General features: G+C 33.6%; 2 protein-coding genes and 1 non-coding gene across 5 annotated transcripts in view; 2 read left to right on the top strand and 1 right to left on the bottom strand.

The window, feature by feature from the left end:
* LOC106124490 (ankyrin repeat domain-containing protein 50) overlaps window positions 1-21710 on the bottom strand; it is a 48342-nt gene extending 26632 nt beyond the window's left edge. For both annotated transcript variants that reach the window (XM_013321199.1, XM_013321200.1), the window contains exon 1: window positions 21275-21710. The gene's annotated coding sequence lies outside the window, so the exon portion shown is untranslated. The remainder of the gene's footprint in view (window positions 1-21274) is intronic.
* TRNAL-UAG (transfer RNA leucine (anticodon UAG)) lies at window positions 15806-15885 on the top strand. Its single transcript has one exon. It is a non-coding gene; the product is annotated as a tRNA-Leu (tRNA).
* Window positions 21711-22069: 359 nt separating the features above from the next.
* NitFhit (ntrilase and fragile histidine triad fusion protein NitFhit) overlaps window positions 22070-23382 on the top strand; it is a 4157-nt gene continuing 2844 nt past the window's right edge. The window contains exons 1-3 of one of the 2 annotated variants that reach the window (XM_013320447.1): window positions 22070-22211; window positions 22519-22692; window positions 22900-23058. In XM_013320447.1, coding sequence (XP_013175901.1) covers window positions 22582-22692; window positions 22900-23058 — 270 coding nt within the window. In that variant the 5' untranslated portion in view covers window positions 22070-22211; window positions 22519-22581. Of the gene's footprint in view, window positions 22244-22518; window positions 22693-22899; window positions 23059-23382 lie in introns of both variants that reach the window. The other variant, XM_013320446.1, reaches the window with a different exon arrangement.

Genomic DNA, 23382 nt, shown 5'->3' with positions numbered 1-23382 from the left:
GGACACGTAGTCCGACACGGCCTGATTGAAATATTAGCTTGTCGGACATATAGTCCGACATGGCAGCTAACGTGTTTAAGAATATAACTAATACGACCCATACAATGAAAAGAGTTACATCTCTTGAAATCTAACTCTTTTCATCAGATAAGTCTGAGCCTAAAGAAGGAATCGTAAAAATTTGCAAGATATACTTTAACATTGCTAACCGTGGGTTTCTCAGACCTAAATCTCTGTATAAAACATACCATCCCTGTTATTATCTTTGAAAAAACAGAGACAACGATATGTTTTAAACTTAGATTTCTCAGCGACCCACAGTGATACCGCTAAGTTGCGATGATGATGACATTTGCAAGCTATTCGAATGACATAATAGTTTTAACAAGCAAATCAACAGCCGCTATGATATTCAGCCTAAATATAACATCCGCTACAAACAATAACAAAACAATTCACAGTACAATACAATATGTAAACAATACTACACACAATACGATCATCACCATCATCATCATCATCTTATGTTTACATCAGATCCAATCTATCATTTGAAAATAACAACACAGCAGAAAAACAAGAAAAACCTACAACAAACTTATAGCCTAGAAACATATGTACTGCGTTTACTTAAAAACGTGTTTTAACCCTTTCACCGCCGCTGTTTGTTCAAAACAAGCGAGTATATACTATGCAGAAATATGAAAAACCTACTCTCAATTTTCCTAACCTTTTGCGCAGCCCTAGAGTACTGTAACACATACATTGTAATGAAGTCGTTCATGTATTAACTTGCTTCAGATATTATACGCTTAAAGATCGCATTAATAATGCAATGCGCACACGCATGTCATTATGGTATCACGGTCCGTTATGAAATCACATCAATCTATTTGCGGACGTCTTCCGTATAACGCCTCACCGCGTGCATGTAGCATGGAATGGCGCAACAGTATGATAAAATGATACTTAAACTAATTGTCGTTTAAATATTTACTGTATAAAATCTGCACTAAAGGACTGCTAGGTAAACATTTTTCTATCATACTCAGAGTTAACTAAGTAAGAGGAGATAATAATATCCATGTGAACACAATACAGATTGACCGACGATACCTATAAAAAAGGGTCTTGACAGACAGACGGACGGACAACAAAGTGATCCTATAAGGGTTCCGTTTTTTTCCTATGAGGTACGGAACCCTAAAAACACAAAGGAAATGTTTAAAACTATAAAATGTTATATATAGAAAGGCATGTTATTCTTTAGAGATAATTGTTTTATTCAGTAAATTTATGAAATTTGATAAAAACATACTAAGATCAACATATTTTAAAGTAATCATAGATAATTCTATGCAAGGTTGAATGGTTAGTGGATAAAAGATGGCTTAACTTAATTAACATTCTAGACTAGCGCAGATATTGCATCACTAAATCGCTATAATACTTTTTCAATTAAACAATATTATTAAAAAAATAAAAAGAAAATATATTATCTGTTCTCAAAATGAACATCATGTATAAAATCTTCTTTCATGCTACAGACTTATAAAATCAAAAACGTACATTTTTTTAATCTGTTATGAGATAAAAGACATTGATTTTTTTTTTCAAACTCCATTACAAATGCACCGACGGACAACGAAAATACAACTGGCAGTCATAAAACAAAGCGCACCATTGGCCGGTGATAAAAAGAAAACATACTAAATTCATTCGAAATTTGAATGAGGCCTCTCGCCATTCCATTATGGCGGGGCACGAGCGTTATTTCCCGCGCTTTTTTCAACGCCTCTTTTTAAAGCCGTATGCACGCGCATAACTTATAAAGTCCGGCAAAATTAAAAAGCGCATTTCGTATATCATAATCTCACATAAAATGTATCCTATTCACGTATTCGTATAATGTGTCTGGATAGAGTAATAAACACAAGAGCGTGCCGATGTTTTGCGTTAAGTGTTATTACATTGGCCGTCTGCAAGGCAACTCAATTAGCGGATTCAATTAGAAAGAATAATGTATAACGCATAAATACAAAATCCATTTGCGTACAACTGACATTAACGTAATATTTTAACAATAGACATGCGTTGTAATAAAAATAAAACGTCACATTTTAAAACGAGTGTACTGCAGTTTACTTTCTGACCATAAAATTAGGCTATATAAAGCCGAAAGTGTCACCATTTCCACGGATTTATTCGATAGCAAATTTATTATTAGTAACACAAGTTATCCCTAACTTAGGGTAGACTGCGAGCCCCACGGTGGGATCATATAGTGAGCTGATGATGATGAACACAAGTAAGACAGATCGTTTGTCATAGTCTAGGAATCGCATCTAGAACCAGTGACTCATTAGTTACTTTGACCGCTAGTTCATATAATGTACCTAAACGTCTTAATATACTAAAAGCTAACGGATGCAAGTTCAAATAGTTATCTGGTTGATTTATGCGCGAAGTATCGTGTTTGAGTTGCATTCTCTAGAAAATCACAGTACCAGTGTCAACCGAGCGTCGGCGTCTCTTTGTCAAGATAATATTTATTAAATGGTCTATGAAACAAGATATAATTAAATAAAGAGATAACAAGACTAGAAAATATGCTAGATGTGATTCTTAGTAATAGGGTTAGAAACAGTATTATTGTAGCAAATGTATGTAATATTAGGCATTTGCATATTCATCGTAAAGTAAGCCAAAAGTCAAGCGAAAAATATTCATGATAAAAGTGGGAGCAGTATTATTCTTCGCAAGATATATAAAAATAAAAGTGGAAGCATAAATATAAAAAAACATTTCGTGTACTACAACGACAAACAACGAGAGCGTCGGTAGCTCAGGGGTTTCAACACTTGACTTGTAACCTACAGGTCCTGTGTTCGAATCCCGCCATGTACCAATGTGTTTTTCGATTTCCGATTTACATATGTACATATATCCGACGTTCTTACGGTGAAGGAAAACATCGTGATGCAACCTGTACATAAATTCAAAGATATGTGTGAAGTCAACCAACCCGCACTAGGCCAGCGTGGTTGACTATGGCCTAATCACCCTTAACTTAGGGTAGTCTCCGATCCCCTCAGTAAACGTATAGTGAGCTGATGATGATACTACAACATTAAAAAATTAATGTATATTGTCGAAAAAACAATATGTACTTTTCTGTCCTTTTTCCTTTGATAGATAAATCTACATACTCGTATTTTGTTATAAGATACAGGGTGTTCAAAGTTAAACCGGATTAAAGTCAATCGAGCGCATTGATTAAGCCCTAAAAGTACTATCGTAAGGGTTCCCAAAGGGATCGCTAACTTGAACCGTGTGTGCGACAACTTAAAACGGCAACTTAAGCCGGATTACATACTATCTAAGTTGTTATGTACTATTACTTATTAGATTGTGTAATTTTATTTTATAAAAAAGCGAATATATTACGTTTGAAGTACTCCTTAAATCCTATAGCACTTTAGTGCATTAATATTGAATTGTGACGTCAAAAAACGATCTTAGGCGCGCTTTAAGTCCAATAAACTCGTCTAATATCAACGAAATTTAAGTACCTTTAAAAATCTATCAACTCGTTGCAAACATTAATGAAGTGAATAACTCCAAGCCACTTGCTTATCGTCATACTATAAAGCAAGATGAGATGTTCAAAGTCGCGTGCAGAGTCCGGCGCCGAGCACGCAATAACTTGCAGTCGAGAACATAAACACGTCATACTAGCGGTCGACCACAACCGCAATCATATTTTACACAACTCAACTTACACTTATTAATACTTAAGACCTTGTTAACCCCAACATGCGCTATTGCATCAAATTGCATTAAAGCATTTAGAAGCCAAACCAACATGCAATCGGTATAATATCGTCCCTAGATATAGGGCTGCCAACTTTACAATTCACATCCTCTCTGCTCCGAAAACATCAACTTGCACTATGAACCATGCATTATCATTTATGCTGAAAAGGAATAAAACCCGAAGTGGTAACATCCCTAGCTAAACTAAGCAGTTGCCAGAATCGCTATCTTACTGTTACTAATATTATAAATGCGAATATCTCCAGAACGACTGCATGGATGTCGCTGAAATTTACGGGAAGAACACATAGGCTACTAATTAAGCTGACGAACTCGCGAGCAACATCTAGTCATTTATAAAAAAAAAAATTGGATAATAAAAAAAAAACCTATTTTGTATACAGCACATGTTTATAGCTTTTCTCTTGTATATAAGCATATTCGATACAACACTATCAGATATACTAACAATAATGTAACATTTTATTATCCGCTCGACATTCGGTGACCTTCGTACCAAAGCTTACACGAGATAGATAAGATAATCCTAAATTGGATACGTGCACTGAATACGACAACTCGACAGCTCTGGCGACTCGGGACTTTGGAAGACATTTTAGCACTAAATAGCTTGCTCTCTGTAGAATTTTTATTGATGCTACGTTTATTTATAGAATTCGGGAAAAATAAATTTGAGAAATTGGAACCCCAAAAATAATTATCGACATTTTCTAAATGCTTCGTTTAGTAATACCGGATCGAATATGCGAGGACTTTTTCATCAATATTCAGTTGTCTACAAAATTAGGGTTAATTTCTCAACCACACCTTGTATATGAAAGCTGATGTACCACCGCAAAGGGTCCACTTGAGCGGACAAGGGCGTCTGAGTAGCGGTAGTTAGGTCGAGAAAGCGTGTCCGAACACATATACTTGACTCTCTTAGAAAATGCTAAGATTATTTCCTTCCGTACTTTAGTCTTCTAGGCTCCGTCAAAACTTTCATATGTAAAAATTACAGCGTAAACAAACGTTTCTGACATAAATGTTTTTATTTTTTTTCACTTAAATGTCAAAGACAGACTAAGAAATTCACAAGCGGATTACTCCGCGAATATTTAGCATAATACGACGAACTTTCATTCATTATACTGATAAGTAAAATAGAAATCTCTCCAAATCGTTTATATAAATTTTCGTAGAATACAGTTATCACGTAACCTAAACTTCAACTAAAATATTATATGCATATTAAATTTGAGTGTGTACGTCTAGTCCGTACGCGGAGGGGTTTCAAACAATGGAGCTTAACGCCCGTACGGTATTGTCTAGTCTAGACCACATTTAAGGGCTGTCAATTAGAGATAATATTCTCAATATATGTAGAGCTACTCTTTGTCTAAAATCACATCTTATGTTTGCTTTTTAGGTAAAGTGTTTTAGCCAAGTCTTATTTTAAAATTATATTTGTTTTTTTTTAATCTTTATACAGATACGTTTCCACAGGTTAGGTTTAAATGCAAAAGCGGTTTAAGCATGGATGCGCTAGATTAAGATTGCTATGATGCTGTGCAAAACATCTTAGCCTTTGTCTCAAAAACGAATGATGTTATACTTCGCGCAGAATACAATTTTAGTTGTAGCGGGATGTGGGTGTAAGGCATTGATGACATTGAGTCGCCAAGATATTTGAACTTACTTATATCTTTTATTATAAAACTGACAGCCCTAGACATTTGTCATTAGACGCGTAGAAAAACGTTGCAGCATTGTGCGTCATATAGCACGCTACCAAACAACCAACATGAGCTGCATTAGCGCAGCTCGATTGTTACGCAACTTTACGTGATGCGTTCAGAAAGAGCATTGTCAACTGCTGCTTCCACAACATCCGACTTCAAACTGTATATCTAGGTATACAAAAACAGGAATATGTGTTCCAAATGACATACTTGTCTAAAAAACCCTTGACGCTTATGAAACAAAACTTTCTGTTATTTTTTTTAAACAATAAAAAATCTCACCTCTATGGTACCTATTAAATCTTACTATCATTTTAAGTGCGAAAGTTTCGATGGAAGGATGGATAGACGGAACGTCTAAACGGGTCTCGCTGAAATTTAGCATAAACGTAGAACATATTCCTAAACGCATAGACTACGAATTAAGTTTCCTTTAAATCCGCGACACATAATTCGTAATATTAATAAATTTCGTACATAAACACATTTTTAACAACAATTTAAAATGCAGAACGTATAATTCTTTCTAAGTCTATGAAAGAAAAGATGTACAAGAAATTTAATGACATAAACTTCATAATTATAATCATTATATTAAACTAAATACGAAGCTTTAAGTAGGTCACCTTTCTTTCACTTCAGCATACAAATAGCTTGTTAAGTTCATAATATTACAGTTAGCAACAAACTCCACAACGTTAACCATCAAAGACCGGGCCAGTGAAATGTTAATTTCTCTTTTAATTATAATTAGTATACAATTTCCACCGCAGACCGCAGCAGCACTGGCAAATGAATAATTAAAACTTAAACCCTACTAATAATACTAAAGCACTGGAAATGACCTCGCTTTTAACCTTTTTAATACAAAAATTGCTTTACACGACCTCTAAACGCTAAACTCAAACGACTATAAAATGTGCCAGTTAAATATTTTTCTTACACAAAACTATGAATTTTAGCTAATTAGTAAATTTCTAGAAGTACAAATGAAATTCCTTTAATCTTAATAGCCAAGATTTTGAAATAAAAATACAAAAATTATTCCGGGTCACGATAAACAAGATATTCAAGATTTCAAAATTAAAATAAAACATACATTTATTTACAGGCACTAAAGAAATATATTAGTAAGGACCACATTACATAAGTGGTTCTGTAGTGTTGTTCTTTTTAACATATAAAACATTTACGACGTAAACGGTTGTATCTTTTAATTGCGTTAGTTTAGAAGTGTAATTTTTTCACAGCACCTAGCGACCACAGACCTAAACATTTGATATAAATACCAGCTAGCTGGTAGGTAGGCTGTGAAGGTATCAACCTTCACGCTTTTTTGAGAAAAAGGGTCTTGATAGACAGACGGAAGGACAACAAAGCGATCCTATAAGAGTTCAGTTTTTTTCCTTTCGAGGTACGGAACCCTAAAAATAGTAAAAGTTTGTACATTACAATCTATGTTACAATTTATGAATTAAATCTCATTTAAAGCTAAACAAACAAACTCATATCGATCAATCACATAATATAATCGAATTAACATGTACAAGGGGGATATGGTGGTGGTCTTCCGTTGCTTGCGTCTGGGGAGCGAGACGGCACTAATTTGAACACATAAATAAATGTACAAATGTATGTACAGGCATGCAAATTACATTAAAAATTAAATTTTCGGGCTTCAATTCATTATTTACATTTAGAAAATTAAATAAAAATAAAGTTATCATTGATTTTTAATCAAATTCTTGATACTTGGTCAAAAAGCCTAACAATATCTATAGTTTGGGTTGCCAGGTCGCATAACTTATAGGCGGACAGACCAGCCAGTTTGGCCGGATATTTAGGTAGAAAGGACATCCTACTTTATTGAGGATTTTGTCTCAGAATTAATAAGACACACTCGTTTGCGTGTAAAAAGCCGGACAACCCGGACACCGTTAATTTAGGCCGGACACGAGATCAAAACCTACGATCAGCTTTATCCGGACGCTCGGCAATATCTATAATTCAAAGCAGTAATACGTTACAATAATGTGTACATAGAAACATTGCAAAAATGTGTTTTAGTAATGCAAGTAATGTAGAATCACAATAGACTATTTAATATTCGATCAGTTTGTAATCCTGCCAATATAACATCAAATAAATTACGTCGAATAAGATACAAACGGACAGACAGCAAAATATATTAGCACTCATCGAGAATTATAGCCGATCCACCAAGTTCAAATAAACTCTTTCTGTTATATATTATTACTAGCTATGGCCAGCGACTCCGTCCGCGTGAAAATAAAAACAAACTTTATAAGTAGCCTGTGTTCTTCCAGACTATGCTTTACACCTATGAAAAATTTCAGCAAGATCCAAAGCAGCCGTTCCGGAGATACCTTCAAACAAACATCCATCCTTCCATCCAAAAATTCGCATTTATAATACTAGTAAGTCTATTTTCCATTAACATGGTTACCTCAGCGTGTATTTACTACGGAAATATAAAATTCTATCAAAGAAAACACGTCCCCGATAGTGTTACCACACAATCAGGAAATCCGGAACTCATCTGAAACACGATGCTATTGACTTTAAAAATATAAACAATGTACTAAAATATACTCACGACGTTGTCCTATCAGAAGTTTAGTCAGAGAATAAAAAATTAAACACTAACACAATTAAACCACAATCATTTTAAAGATCATTTGAATGCTTTTTTATCGTTAAATACAAAGACATTTACTTTAGAGATAGCAGTACTAAGAATAAAAAAAATTATGTGACCGTTATGACAACTCTATAAATATTATAATCTGTGGTTGAAAAGATTTTTTAAAAAAGCTTCCACAACGTATCTACGTATTTATTTTATCTTTTGCAGGAATTCCCACTATAAAAGTGGCGAACCTAATCGCAACAGTGGCATCGTACTAGGCCAGTAGCGATCCCTACAGAGGCGGCAACTAAAAATAAAGGCCCACATATCAGTATCGATTCCAGGAACAATAGCCCTCCGGACGATACCCCGCGTACGGACGAGCTTTCAACTAATTGCTGGCCTCGACTATTGAACAAAGATACTGTTTTTGTATCATATCTTACAACTAGCTGTCGCCCGCAACTCCGGCCGCACACTGTTAAAAAAAAAACTTAATTAATAACCTATGTATTCTTCCAGACTATTTCCATATTCATGCCAAATATCAGCGATATCCATACATCCGTTCTCGAGACAACTTCAAACAAACAACCGTCCATCCATCCATAATATAAGTAGTATAGTAAGAAGTAAAAAGTAAATAATAAGTAAGACAAATGAAAACGATGACATTTTGTATTGCTGTAGAAAACCATCTGTAAGAACGCATAGGCTACTTGTCTAATTCCGGCAATCGGCGTCACGCGTGACAGCTACAAAGCATATAAAGATGACAATTATTAAGAGTAACAAAATGAGTCATCACATTTTCATCATCTTTGTAAAATGTCATTGAACTTAGAGCTCTCTTAAATTAACCACATTAGTCACAATTACGTTAATTTGTATTTCAACTTAAATAATAATATTTTAGGTATTATAAGACCAAATTGCCTAATCACTTCAGTGGTAGTTACAATAGTTGAACAATACAACAATTGAAAATCACTTAAAAGCTCAAAATGAGAAAAAAACCTAATTCCCATAACCTTCATAACACCATTCCCTAATCAATATCCCTACAAAAAGCACCCCATCGAAAAAAAATCACGTACGAGTACACAACATCGCGCTCTATCTACTTACATGAATCAATAGACCTGATAAATCCACAAAAAATCATGTCACGAAGTGGACCACATTCCAGCGGATTGTCGAAATATAAAAAAAAACTTTATAAAAAATAACAAAGTTCACACGTCAACCACTTCCTATTTCTGGCGGAAGTATTTTATTTTCTTATGGTATTTCGAAAAACCAACTACATATGACGTTGATCCAACGATGGAAAGGTATCGATGGTCTTGTCACTCACTATTCAGTTCACAAGCACTGCTCAAATCTTCATGCCGATGTTGAGATGAGCACATCACGCCCGCAGTGATTTACCGACACGTACACACGAGTTTGTAACGGGGACTTTGCTACTTGGATTGGATATTGTTCCTTTTTGTAAGCGTATACAGTGTTGTGCTTATATCGATCATTCCCGTAGTGATGTGCATCATTAACATATCGATATTTTAAGAACACACGATGTACGGAAAAGATAAGAGAAGCGTGTTCGTGTTCGATATATGTGTATTGAAGAATAGGAATATAGCAATCTATTTAGCGGACAGTTAGGTAGGATATGTACAAGACAAAAAACGAAACCATAACTACATTAATACTATCACTAGTTCCATATACAAATAAACAGTAATAAACAAAGTTATTCTCCAGCGGCAAAAAAAAACCATCGAACAACATCGATTAAACTGGAACGATCTAACTTAGTTGTCTAGTTGTTAGTTACGGAGCGTACAGCAATAGACCGTCGCAATCTCGAACTTTCAGCGGCAGGAGGAAATTGCTCAGAACTTCCACATCTAATAGTAATACATATATAAAACTGTTTGTATGTGTTACACACATTTGTGTAAAACGTGCGTCAGGAAAGAGAGGTTGTTTAACAGTAAGTTTCCACTGCTGTAGCACCTAAACAAATAATATTATCTTAGAAATTACTATAAGATTATGTATAGGTTTTTAAACAGTGGAAACTCAAGATGATAAATTGTTCTAAACTACTAATATATGTATTAAAAAGCTTAGTATTCAATTTATTGCGAATTTATTAATAGTATCAAACAGTTATATCATCTTTGATAGCTCTTCAAATTACATTCGTATCATTATATACACAAATCCGTTAAGTTTTGCAGTAAAAAGTGATTTATGATTGATTGATTTTCATTAGCATTTCAACGGCGATTCATTTCAGTGCAAACGCACCCTTGCATATCGATGATAGTAAATATATAAATCGTAATTTGCTTTTGTAAAAAGCACCTTAATACTTTTCAAAAGATGACCGATAAAGAATCATTTATTTTTAAGAATTTTTCGCATAAAAAGCAGATAATAAATTGCTAAATAAACTTCAAGGCATACTTAATCAGTATTCCTTGCATTAAATCCGCCTACAGAGTTATTTGAATAGCATTTTGGAAGCGGAATGATAGTCGACGAAAAAATACATGCAGTATGTAAATCCCTGGCAATTCTAAGGGCTCGTACAGACGGACTTCCGCATTGAATATGCATGCGACTAATATACCGTCTCAAATGGTGGCCACAATTCCGCTTTAAGTTACAACCTTTGTAATCGTCGTATAGATACAATTCTTATTACATTTTAAGAGAAAACGTCTTCAACCAGCTTTTTCCTACAAACTAGCTTAGTACTATCAGTGTATTCCTACAGAAATTAATATTGTACTCGACAAAAAATGGTACAAAAATTAAATAAAATGTGTAACGAAATTTTTGCCATTACTGTGTAATAATGAAAATATACTTTCTGAACTATCCGACTCGAAGGACCAGACTGAACGTTTTCTAAGCATGTGTCCTTCGATATATACATCAATCACATAATTTACAGCAACCAAAACCGTAACACTAATCTATATTTCAAGCAGGTAACAACACTACTTAAGAAGCACATCACTAGCAAAACGTCAAATCATATTTGCTGATAGAATTAATTTAATTGTACAATAAACACCGGAACTACGTCACTGACACCTGACCACCCGGTATGCAAACAATGCAAGTACGTTATTATTTTCCGTTCGATTCAAATATTTCAAGAACGCCGAGAACTATAATACTTTTCATATTAAAATCCTAAAGATCACTGCTGTAACTAAACTAAAGGAATAAAAAAGTTTACTCTTCATTTAATCCTCCAATCGAAAGATTGCTAAAATGAACGAATACAAAAACAACTATAAAATAACTACGAATTATTAATTACATCACAAGTAAGATCTTGACGAGATCAATCGTCTTACAAATACGTATTCAACATTCATCATATTAAACATTAAAAGTGCATTTACGCGTTAACATTCGTAACAACAATCGTGTAAAACCACGCGCCCTCGTCTAGTCAAATTTGCTGGCGGCGCGCATTTATTGATTGCCATAACGCAGGATCGGCACAGACGCCGCCATGTCAACGAACCCTCAATCATTCACTGGAAGCCTTAAAATTAAATGCTAGTCGGAGACCGTCTGGCCCCTTCGCCTTTGCTCCTTTTCTCCGACATTCAGAAAATACACATAAAATATAAAAATCGTATCTTTATTACATTTCGATATAAGTGAAATTTACTTAGAAACCACTTTATTTGCAAGATTGCTTTCTTTTATATTTTAGATATGAATTTGATTTATCTTTTATTACCCAGCTTATCTATAGATACATTAAATTGTTTTGTCTGTGTGTAATATTGAAATAAAAAAAATATATTTTGTGTATGATTTGCTTTAACTATAACAAAAAACCAATATTTAAATTTTTGCCTGAATGTCTGTCCCAAGTTTGTTCCGAGTAATCCCCGGAACGGCTGACCAATATTGACAGGACCTTCATTGGATGGCTAGCTCTCTTGATCAGTTTTACGAAATAAATTTTAATTTTCATAGAGTACCTAAAATACCTTTTTAACCCTACGTCAATAATGTAATGGGCAGTATTCACTATATTGTCCCTTCGTCCGTGACACGCGGGAGGGTGTAATCGAACTTACCCCTATGCGTTTGTGCAGTCGCTTAATAATTAAGTAAATGCTACCCTGCCATGTAGGATTTATGAATAAAGTAATAAAGGGTCGTCCTGCAAGAGAGCAGAACACTATATTACCATCTCTGTTTTTCCAAAGAGAAAATAGAGACAACAATATATTTTAGTAGAGATGTCGGCAATGGATTACTACACAAGATAAATTAAAAAGCCAAGGTCACATTGACAATATAGAATAAAAAACAGAATGAAAACTAAAAATAGAAATGTAGTCTAGATTTTGAAACAATTCGTCGAGAAAAACTAACAATAAATAAACAGAAAACCACTCGTAGCCGAGTCACGAGACTCATAAAGCAATCTGACAACGACTTGATCACATATTCTAGCTTTTTTATTCAGGTCATTCTTACCAGGGCTACGCCTACGATGATGAGTCAAAGCGGATGCAATTCACAAATAATACTAATTTAAATCTTACTAATATTACAAATGCGAATGTTTGGATAGATGTTTGTTAAAAGGTATCTCCAGAAGGAAAAATGAAATTTGGCATAGATGTAGAACATAGCCTGGAAGAACACATAGGTTACAAAGTTTTTTTTATAATTCCGCGCGGACGAAGTCGCAGGTGACAACTAGTATTATTATATTTATGCTAATGTGTAAACCGAATGAACAATATCTTATGAAAGAATAATATATAATTAATTCCAACCTCACAACAAAAGATTTCGAATGAATTAGTAATTGAGTAGGATTTTATGTCCGTAGTACTTACCATTAATCTTTAACTTATCCATTAAATGCTAATTGAATAGTAATTACCTATAACTAGTTTATGATCTACTAACGGTTGCCCCCGACTTTGTTCGTGCAGAATTAAAAACACGCCTATATTATGCTGGTATGCATCAAACACCTTCCCTTCGAAATCAAGTCGTTTCGAAGAAAACCCGGAACAAACGCGACCTTGCTGACAAACATACTGACAAACATTTTGACATATCTTTCGATATTACATGCAGACACTCTAATTTTATTACACGTATAGCTGCATAGATAAAGTTAAAAGGAATAAACAAGTGACTTGATAAGTAATAAATATATTAACTTCCAAGATCAAAGCAAAATACTTTGCGCAAACAGCACGACATACGAAACTAAAACAGTAGCAACTACTTAAATACTGGTCAAAACATCATCTCACATATTTCTCCAGCTTCATGTTGCGGCACACAACTATATCAGTATTATAAAGTATCGAATACAACACTTTCGTACCGGTATAGTGTACTTTAGACAACTAAGGGAAAACATCAAACAAAATGTCTTTTTAAGTATAGGAAAGATGTGACTTTATACATTCACCATTACTTGACGTACTGGCATAATCTACAATAACATTAACCGTTGATTTCTGAAAATAAAATTTATTTTAAAGTGCTGTATATGATAAAATTCTCCCAGACTACTAGTTTAGTAATTTATAAGATGATATAAGATCATCATGTAGGTTAAGAGGCTGCACGTGTTGTGTAATATGAAAAAGGGCATAGCTACAATACTTAAAGAATATAACTAATACGACCTATCCGACGAAAAGAGTCACATCTCTTGAAATGTAACTCTTTGCGTCAGAAGTCTCTGAGGGCCTAAAGAGAAATCATATAAATTAGCAAGATATACTTTAACATTGTTAACCGCGGGTTTCTCAGACTTAAATCTTTGTATAAAACATATCGTCATCCCTGTCATGATCTTTGACAAAACAGAGATAACAATATGTTTTAAACGGGGATTTTCGTCTTAGAAGCCCACGATAAGTGCCTTTCAACTTATTACATGAGGCGCGGAGGGCCATAACTTTACTAAATTGAGAGATTTGGTCTGAGCGTTCATTTAACTGTAAACAAAAGACTTTCTAAGGGCATTGTATAAGATACTAGCTGTCGTCCGCAACTCCGTCCGCGCGGGATTAAAATAGATGTTGGCCGATTCTCAGACCTACTCAATATGCTCACAAAATTTCATGAGAATCGGTCAAGCCGTTTCGGAGGAGTATGGGAACGAAAATTGTGACACGAGAATTTTATAAATATATAAGATTAAGTATAAATATTAAGTGACAGTGTAAAGGGGCCAAGCGGCTTTAATATGAAGCTTGAAGTGATGGCCTAAGGGAACTGCCGAGTCTTGCATTGATAGTGTTTAAACAGCTACGTTCTGGATGACCGACTTTCTAGGGGTATTCATTTTTAACCATTCGTTTAGCGAGCAGAGAAAAACAATTCAAAGGTTACAAACATAAAAACACTCTTTTCTTTTCTCTTAGAAGGCGAGAGAACGTTCTAGAAACTGAAAAGCTGATAAATTTAGTCTATTGAACAAGATTTCTGCTTTTCTACTAAATTTAATACAAAAATCTGCACTTAGCGACTGTTAAATTAACAATCACGTGTCTTTGAGTACGCTTAACTGTTTATTGTTAATAAAAACAACAATTTACAATAATCCAACAAATGTAGCATAACCAACATACCTAAAGTTACACGAGCGCACGATGTGAATTGGGTAAAGGTAATATTTATATACGCGGTATCAAGCAATGTTTACACAACGTGTGTACAATGTGTAAAGTGTGTACAAACTGGGCGACGCGGACATGTAATCCCAGTTACAATTATGTAGAGATAGGCCATTCTAAACATACGACATGTAATTGAATAAAAGTAACAACAAAGCAATATAAAATTGTTTTTATTATCACACACTAGCAGTTGCGCGCAACTTTACCGAAAGGAATTAAAAGATTTTTTTTTTATAACAGAAGGGGGCAAACGAGCAGCGGGAACACCGAGGTATTCAACGACGCCCATGGACATCAGCAATACCAGAGGAACCGCAGATGCGTTGCCGGCCTTTGAGGTGGTGATAAGCTCGCTTCTTGAAGGACCCTAAGTCGTAGCAGTTTAGAATTCTAGTAATAAACATTGCCTATGGCACTCGGGGATAGTTTAGCTTCCCAACAGTGAAATAATTTTTCATTTCGGTTCAGTTTCGGAGCCTATTCAATGGAAACAATCAAATCTTTCCTCTTTAAGTATAGGTATCAAATCACTATGTTCCTACGCTCAGATAAGCATTAGATAATTCTACAAAAAGTAACTGCTGCAAAACAATAGTGTCCAATTAAAACTTAAGTTAACACTTAAGAACTAATGAACTGCTCCCTTTCCCGGAATTTAACTGGCGACAATCAAAATGCTTGTGACTCGACTCACATGGGTCGTGGCAACGGAAACCGCCAATTAAGATGTACTTATCCAATTGTGTCTTTGTTAAATAAAAAAAACACGTGATAGTGAAAATTTGTAACAAAAAAAGTGCATTCAAACTGAAACTAACTATTAATAGTCATTCGAGATATGACTTAATTTCAAAAACTCGTAATTGTAAATTTCGCGTCACTCCGCACAAGGCAGCGTGGCCGAGCGGTCTAAGGCGCTGGTTTTAGGCACCAGTCCGAAAGGGCGTGGGTTCGAATCCCACCGCTGTCAAATATTTTTTACATTTTCTAGTTTAGGAAATTTGTTTCAGAACTAAGTACGACAGAATTCATAACTTTGAAACTCTACTAGATAAGGCACATACATAAATTGGAACTTACGAAATGTATTGCCAAGTAATTTACATAATTAACCTAAAAAATTTAATTTTTATTTAAAATACTCTTCATTTGATGTTGAAAAAAGTTAACGTTTTTTAACCAATTTTGTACCTTTTTAGCATCCAACAAATGCCGTAATACACTTCCATATTAGGAAAACATAAAACCATACCAATTCATGACAATAATAAAACACTAAACAATTTTCACATCGCACCGTAACCGTGTCAAAACTAATCCCAACTCCAACAATCCAACTTCCTAACGAACTGACTAACAAACTAATGAAGTTATAAAAAAGCAGCAAAATGCGCAAGCTGTTGAATTTGAAAATTTAATTAAGAAGGACTTTCATACTTTATTCACGTAAAAGCTCACCTGTTTACTTAACTAAGTGACTGCGTCATGTACTAACACTAAACATTAAATAAAATATAAAGAAAACAGTGCGTTTGCACTACATAGTTCCACCTGTCCCGTCGCTTTTAACTTTAAAGTATAAAATAGGTTAATAATCTTACTAATATCATAAATGCGTATGTCTAGATGGATGGATGTTTGTTTGAAGGTATTTGGCATAGATGTAGAACATAGTCTGACAGAAAACATAGGCTACTAATATGCTCTTTTCCTAATTATGTTCTTTTTTAACTCCGCGCGGACGGAGTCGCGGGCAACCTATAAATCGAAGATAACGGGGTAAAGCTGATACATTGAGGAACAAAAAAATAGACATCATAAGAACTATCAAATGAAAACACTATATATGATTATTCATGTGTAGGTCCACCTTTCTATATTCTTAATTTTCTTCAGTACCTTTGTTCACCAGGAACTATTCGGACTTACAAATATTAAAAATGCACCTGTACGTTCCTAATATTAAAATGTAAAGATGTATTTACGTATCATAAATCGAGCATACATTAATGTTTGGAAGTCCCCCCGCAGATATTCAATTTCCATACTACGTACATACGATACAGTTTTAGTGAATACTAAATAGGGCTATTTAATGCAATGGAAGTAATCTGATTATAAACAGGAACATATTTCTGACATCGATCTCTGTACATAAATATATTCCTAATAATATATTACAAACATATTGATAAGTGCAATATAGGGTAAACTACTGCTACCAACATATAATCGTCAGTCATTCTCCTTGAAAACTGAAACAACAGTATCTTATTGTGTACATGTTTTGGCAGTGGAAACACATAGCACACAATATCGATGCATCGAAGGTCATAATCTAACTATCACGTAACATTTGAAGCCGGCATAGAATAGGTTTAAGATAAAAATAACTCGATGACGCGACACCAATAAATTGATTTATCTACTTATATGTACTTGATATCAAACACAATTGAAATAAAAATTGAAACAAGGTACGCATAATAGACCAAACTAACGAAACTAATGGTCGCCCATTGGTCGTAATTATAATCGAATAATGTGTTTATCTAATTAAAAAAGGCTTTAACATTAACTTTGTTTAATTTTATGTTCGCACAATTTCCTTAGAAAAACACATAGTTATCGCTTGATGTATTAATCTTACTAATATTATAAATGCCAATGTTTAGATTGATGGATGGATGGATGTTTGTTTGAAGATATCTCTAGAGCGGTTCAACGGATATTGATGAAATTTGGTATAGATGTAGAACATAGTCTGGAAAACACATAGGCTACTTATTAAGTTTTTTTTTTAATTCCGCACGGACGAAGTCACGGTGGACAGCTAATATTATATAGATTTTTATTTAATTTACAATATGGTAACCAAATAATTATTACATTAAAAACATTTTAATCATCTTAATTTGTCACTGGCACAAAATGATCAAATTAAAAATGAAATTATATTATACAGATGCAATAGAGTTGAGTACTAGATAATAAATTACCGCACATGTGTGGACGACATTAATTGCAAATACGTTTAATTTTACATGGAAGTCGTTGAACCAGATGAACGAGGTTAAATTATACAGAACGACTTTATAAGGATAAGCTATGTCTACATTTATGAATTTAACACTATAGCGTGAGTATTTAAAAACAAAAAATAATAAAAAAAGGCATTAGCATTTGAACATAAGCCATAAGTAAAGGCTTTAATGCGTACTTTAAATTACTCTTTTAACATTTCAGTTCATTTTTAAAATAAATTGTAGCTGTGTATTTGAAATAAATAAACGGGTCAATTGATTAAACCGGCCAAGTTCACGTAGCATTTTGTACGAAAGCCAACTCGGATCTCCGTAAGTTTCTGCACTGCGACTCTAACTCACTTTTAAATTAATTACATTGAATTAACGCTTGTACTGTATTTCATTAATATCTGCTTTTGAGAAAGAAAAAAAAAGGAAAACTTTGCTCTTTGAAAAGTTTTCTACGATTACTAATAATCTACATATATAAAAGAAAGTCGCGTTAGTTACCCTATTTATTTGTCAAGAATGGCTTTACCGATATGGATGAAAATTGTTGAGGAGGTAGCTTAGAGCCAGGAGACGGACATAGAATTCTATTTATTCATTTTTCCCCCAATTTATTAAGTTATATTATACTTGGAATGCTTCATCGAAGAATTTTCAAAGACGGAAGCAAAGGGATGCGGTTCCTGGGTATCCAGATGTGCGTTCTACTGATGCTCAAAGCTACCTCCTCCGCGGAACAGAGTTCGACGGGTCAGCTCGTAGTAATATAATCAGCTTCAGGCAATCTGGACATTTGGTGCACCCTTATGTTATTTATTGCTTTGCTTTGCTACTAAATTCAGGATTATCAGTTGCAGTATGCATATAAAACCGCACCCCACTGCCGCACCTTCCTAAATTCGAGGGAAGGCTCGGTCTCTTCTAAAATAGGGGCTGAATGAAACCAAAACACATGTATTTTCGAGTATATTAAACTAAGTATAGTTGACACATCGTGACCTTTGAATCTGCGCTCAATGTAAGCCTTTTGTGGGCGTTTACGTGGGCATTGCCTAAAATACTGATATAGGAATATTAAATATATGTTTAGCCTTGTCAACATTCGATTAGTTCCCATTTCTGGTGTCAATTTTCACAATTGACATTTTAAAGGACATAAAATATTATCATTTATAGGTAGATATTTATTTCATCAATATTTTTAACCAATAACAGCTGCATTTTGTGCACACAGTCAGTAGCGGCGTTAGGGTAGTGAGGTGGGGCGATCGCCCAGGGCGTCGGGCATAAAGGGGCGTCAGAGTCGGATATAAAGGGTAACATACACATGCACTTCGAACAGCAAAATATGGACTCGCGCTTTGTTATGCAGTATAAGAGGTGTCATATCCAAGGTCCGAGGGAGCCAATGTCCTCTTATCGCTATACATTCCGCAATTTATGTAAATAGGAAGCGATCGAGGTTAGCATAATTACTTTGATTTTTTTATCTACAACTTAGCCGCGATTTCTTGTCTTCTTAGAGTTGTAGAGTATTTCCTTGTTTCATTTCTGGGCAAGGAAATAAATTGCAACAAGGTCCTGTATATTTATTTGTAAGGTAATGATTTCGATTCATAGTTAATCTTATTGAATAATTTAACTATTCTCAGCCTAAAAATATTAGTCCACTGAACGTGGGCGTAAAGGTGACACAATAATTCAGACCTTAGCTGGCCTTCTATTTTCCGACTTTTTTTTGTAAACAAAAAAACGTTGCGATAATAATTGCTAACGTTCCTATTTCTTAAAAAGTTTATATCGCATTATTACACCATTTTTTGTTCTACAGTGCTTAGTCATTTAGGCAAAAAAAAAGTTCGATACTGACCCCAAAAAAGCGGCGCCATGATTCAGAAAAATCTCGCTAAATTCGCGGAATGCGGACGAAGAAGTAAATGGAAATTATTATTTTACAAAAAAGCAAACTACTTTGTATTGAAGAGGGGAAGAAAAAATTTTTTGTACATGAAATATTTGCATGTAAATAACACATTGTAATTTACTACTTATGTGTTAAATCTACTCTAGTTTTATTGTATTTTTATCTATCATTTTTTTACAGAAGTACATCTAGCAAACATGCTATATATTACAATTGTGTGGTAAAACTACAGCTTTACAAAATACAAGTGTGTTATATAGTATTATGTATTTCATCCATTGAGTCCATTCCCCTTTCCAGGATTTAGATCCCAAAGATTAGATTATGTAGATAGTCAAGACAAAGATAAATAGTGTATAAATAACACACTTCTTTCTGTCCATCATCTCTACCAATTAAAGAAATGTAATGCAACTGCATAGTGATTACAAATTTCATAAAACAGACCAGACATATGGTCACCAGTGCGTCTAATAACATGATTGCGTGTACTTACAAATGGAAGAAATGTTCATTGTTTTCACGTAACCATGACACAGATGTTTTGGATAAAAGTAAATAGACTATTGTTGTTTCAGTCTAGAAAAGGTTAGACAAAATCAAAATAAATTTATTATTATACATTTATATAAAATTGTTTGGACTTCTTTATATCACTCATAAATTTATATATTCAATAAACCTCTAGTACATACTAAATACAACTGTTCATAGTAGTTTTATAATGGCAAAGGAATATACATGAATATTTTATACATAAAAAAATTTCTTTATTATTAAATGGCATTTTATTCATGAGTAATACAACAAATTGAACACTTTTATATTATCAATATTACTTTGAAATCTTATTGATTATGTTATTACTGTTATAAAAATATTAGTTTGTTTTATCTTATCACTACCCTCCTTCTTAGGATCCCCCTTTCTTGTAATAAACTTGAGTCAGTGACTAGCCAAATATCCTTTGAAATTTGAAAGCCATATATGAAAGTTTTTACAGATACTTCTATACATAGACAAATATTTTATTTCAAATAAACATATAGGCATTTGTAAAGCTAGGACATGTTACATAAATTCGAATAATTGAAAATGTATTTCTCTGTTGACTAAGTACTTTTATTTTTTTTAGATTCGTAAAAATAAAAATTTCTTATCCCAACTACTAACTGTTAAGGTAAAAACATAAAAAGCGAGCCGAAAGGATCATTTTTTTTGTAAACAAACAAAAAGTAATCAATCAAAATAAACGCAAGGGTATCGATGCAACTGCTGACATGAGTCATGCAATCGTAAGCCCTTTTTGCAAAAATATATTCTTGGTTTATGTTAAAATTAACTTTTCGCTTAGATGTTAAGTAAATCTAACAATTTTTGACTTAAATTTTATAACTTACGTTTTTTTTTCGAAGCTCGAGCAAGTGTTTGGGGTATTTGCTTGAATGTCAGTCTGTCTCACATAAAAAAAGTCGTACAGGCAAAGAACCAAAAAAGGAGTCACTTCACATCACATCCACTAATAGAGCCTATTACGTCCATTTTGTTTGAAATAAATTACTAATTATTTACATCCATGATCACATGTTAAGAAATAAAAGTGAATCCAACTTCTTCCTTTTTCACAAAATGTTTCCCGAAACATGAAAGTGTTCATTATATACACGACAAAACTACTATGCGGCTACCATGACACATAACTAGGAAAACCTAAAATGAATATAAACTGACTCAGAGACTGGAGAAAATGATAAGATTGCGTGAAAACAGGTAAGCATTCAATCATCAATCAACACAAAACAGCCAGCCAGCGAAATAGCCGAGCAGGGGGGCTGGGGACGAAAGAAGCTTACTAACAGTGTTGCTATAAAATGAAACTGGACAAATATAGATCCCGTAAATTGCCATCTTATTATTCTTTAAATAAAAAGTTCTCCTTTGTACACTTATGAAAAACAGAAAGGAGTATAAAAATATTAAAATACATTATTCATTTATTCAACTCTTTATCGATTGCCTATTTTAAATCTTAAAAGGGTTTTTAGTTATCAAAAAAAATACCTTAAGCAGCGCCGACTCAAAAATATGTCAAGCAACACCGTGCAACCAAGCAACCAATGAAAATAGGTGGTTTCGACATCTGTACTTGATTGACAGTTGACATTTGACAGAAGATTGCAGACTGACTTAAAAAAATCATCAATGAACTGAATTCTTATTGAAGTTCGGTTTTTGCTTCTTGTAAACTTATATAAAAAGAACCTATAACCGAAATTAATATAATAAACTTCCAATGCTGTGATAATTTCACCAATAACGATAATTGATAATAAATAGGTAACTATTTTATTGTAATATATAAAATGCAGGTAAGCTATAACCAAGCCTATTCCTAGTCAATCTTAATAGATAACTATAATATTAATATCATATAATAATACATAACTATTTCAATATAAGACACCAACTATAAGCTTTTTGTTTGATAAAGAATTAAACAGTTGACATCTGTTATCACTACACTCGACAGATATTTAATATAAGTGATAATACGATTAAAGGAAAAAATTACTTTTTATACAACTAAAATACAGATAATTATATTAAGTGACGGTAATAAATTTTTTCAACTTAAACATTTCAGAATTCTGCATCAATATTTTGTAAGTTATTAAGCATAAAGTTTGTACGACAACTTAGCTCCAATATGAGTTCCAAACGTGTTGCTGTGTGCCAAATGACATCTGTTGGGGACAAGGCTTCTAATTTACAAGTTGTCAGCAAACTTATTAGTGATGCAAGTAAAGAAAATGTTCAGGTATTTAAGTAATAAATTTATTGCTTTATAAAACGAAAAAAAAAAACTTATAAATCCAATGTAAGAGTTACCTAAGATATTGCTGTGCTAGTTATTGGCTGGCCACTGTAAATTGCCGCTATTTTCACATAGGAGAATATCCTTTAATAATAAAAAAAATGATAGTTTTGTCATGTTTATAATAATTATATTTACCTTTCATTCTAGATGTTATTCTTCCCTGAAGCTTGTGACTATTTATGTGATAGTAAAAAGGATACATTAGATTCCGCAGAGACTTTACTCACTGGGGATACAGTAAAGAGCTATAGAGAGCTAGCTGCAAAACACAATGTTTGGTTATCTATGGGTGGAGTGCATGAAAGGGTGAGATTTAAAGTAACTGTCTTAATATTCTGCTATAAGTCTTCATATATTTAGGCCAAGGTCATTGAGAAGCTGTGCAGTGCCCTCCTCTCACATTTGGCTACATCTAAAATTGTGTTCCAAGTGTGAAGTTAAGAGACTTCAATATATCTTATAACATTTTTACCTATTTGTTTTAATTTTTTTGCTTAAGTAAAGTAGTTGATACACTAACTAATGAATTTACAATGTCTGTCATGTTAATTACAATATTTTATATTAAATTGTAGCCCTTTAATGGTTTAATACTAGTTATCATCATCATCAGCTCACTATACGTCCCCA

Source organism: Papilio xuthus, unplaced genomic scaffold (assembly GCF_000836235.2).
Source record: "Papilio xuthus unplaced genomic scaffold, Pxut_1.1 DF825946.1, whole genome shotgun sequence".
NCBI lineage: Eukaryota > Metazoa > Arthropoda > Insecta > Lepidoptera > Papilionidae > Papilio > Papilio xuthus.
This window is presented reverse-complemented; position numbering and strand designations above follow the sequence as displayed.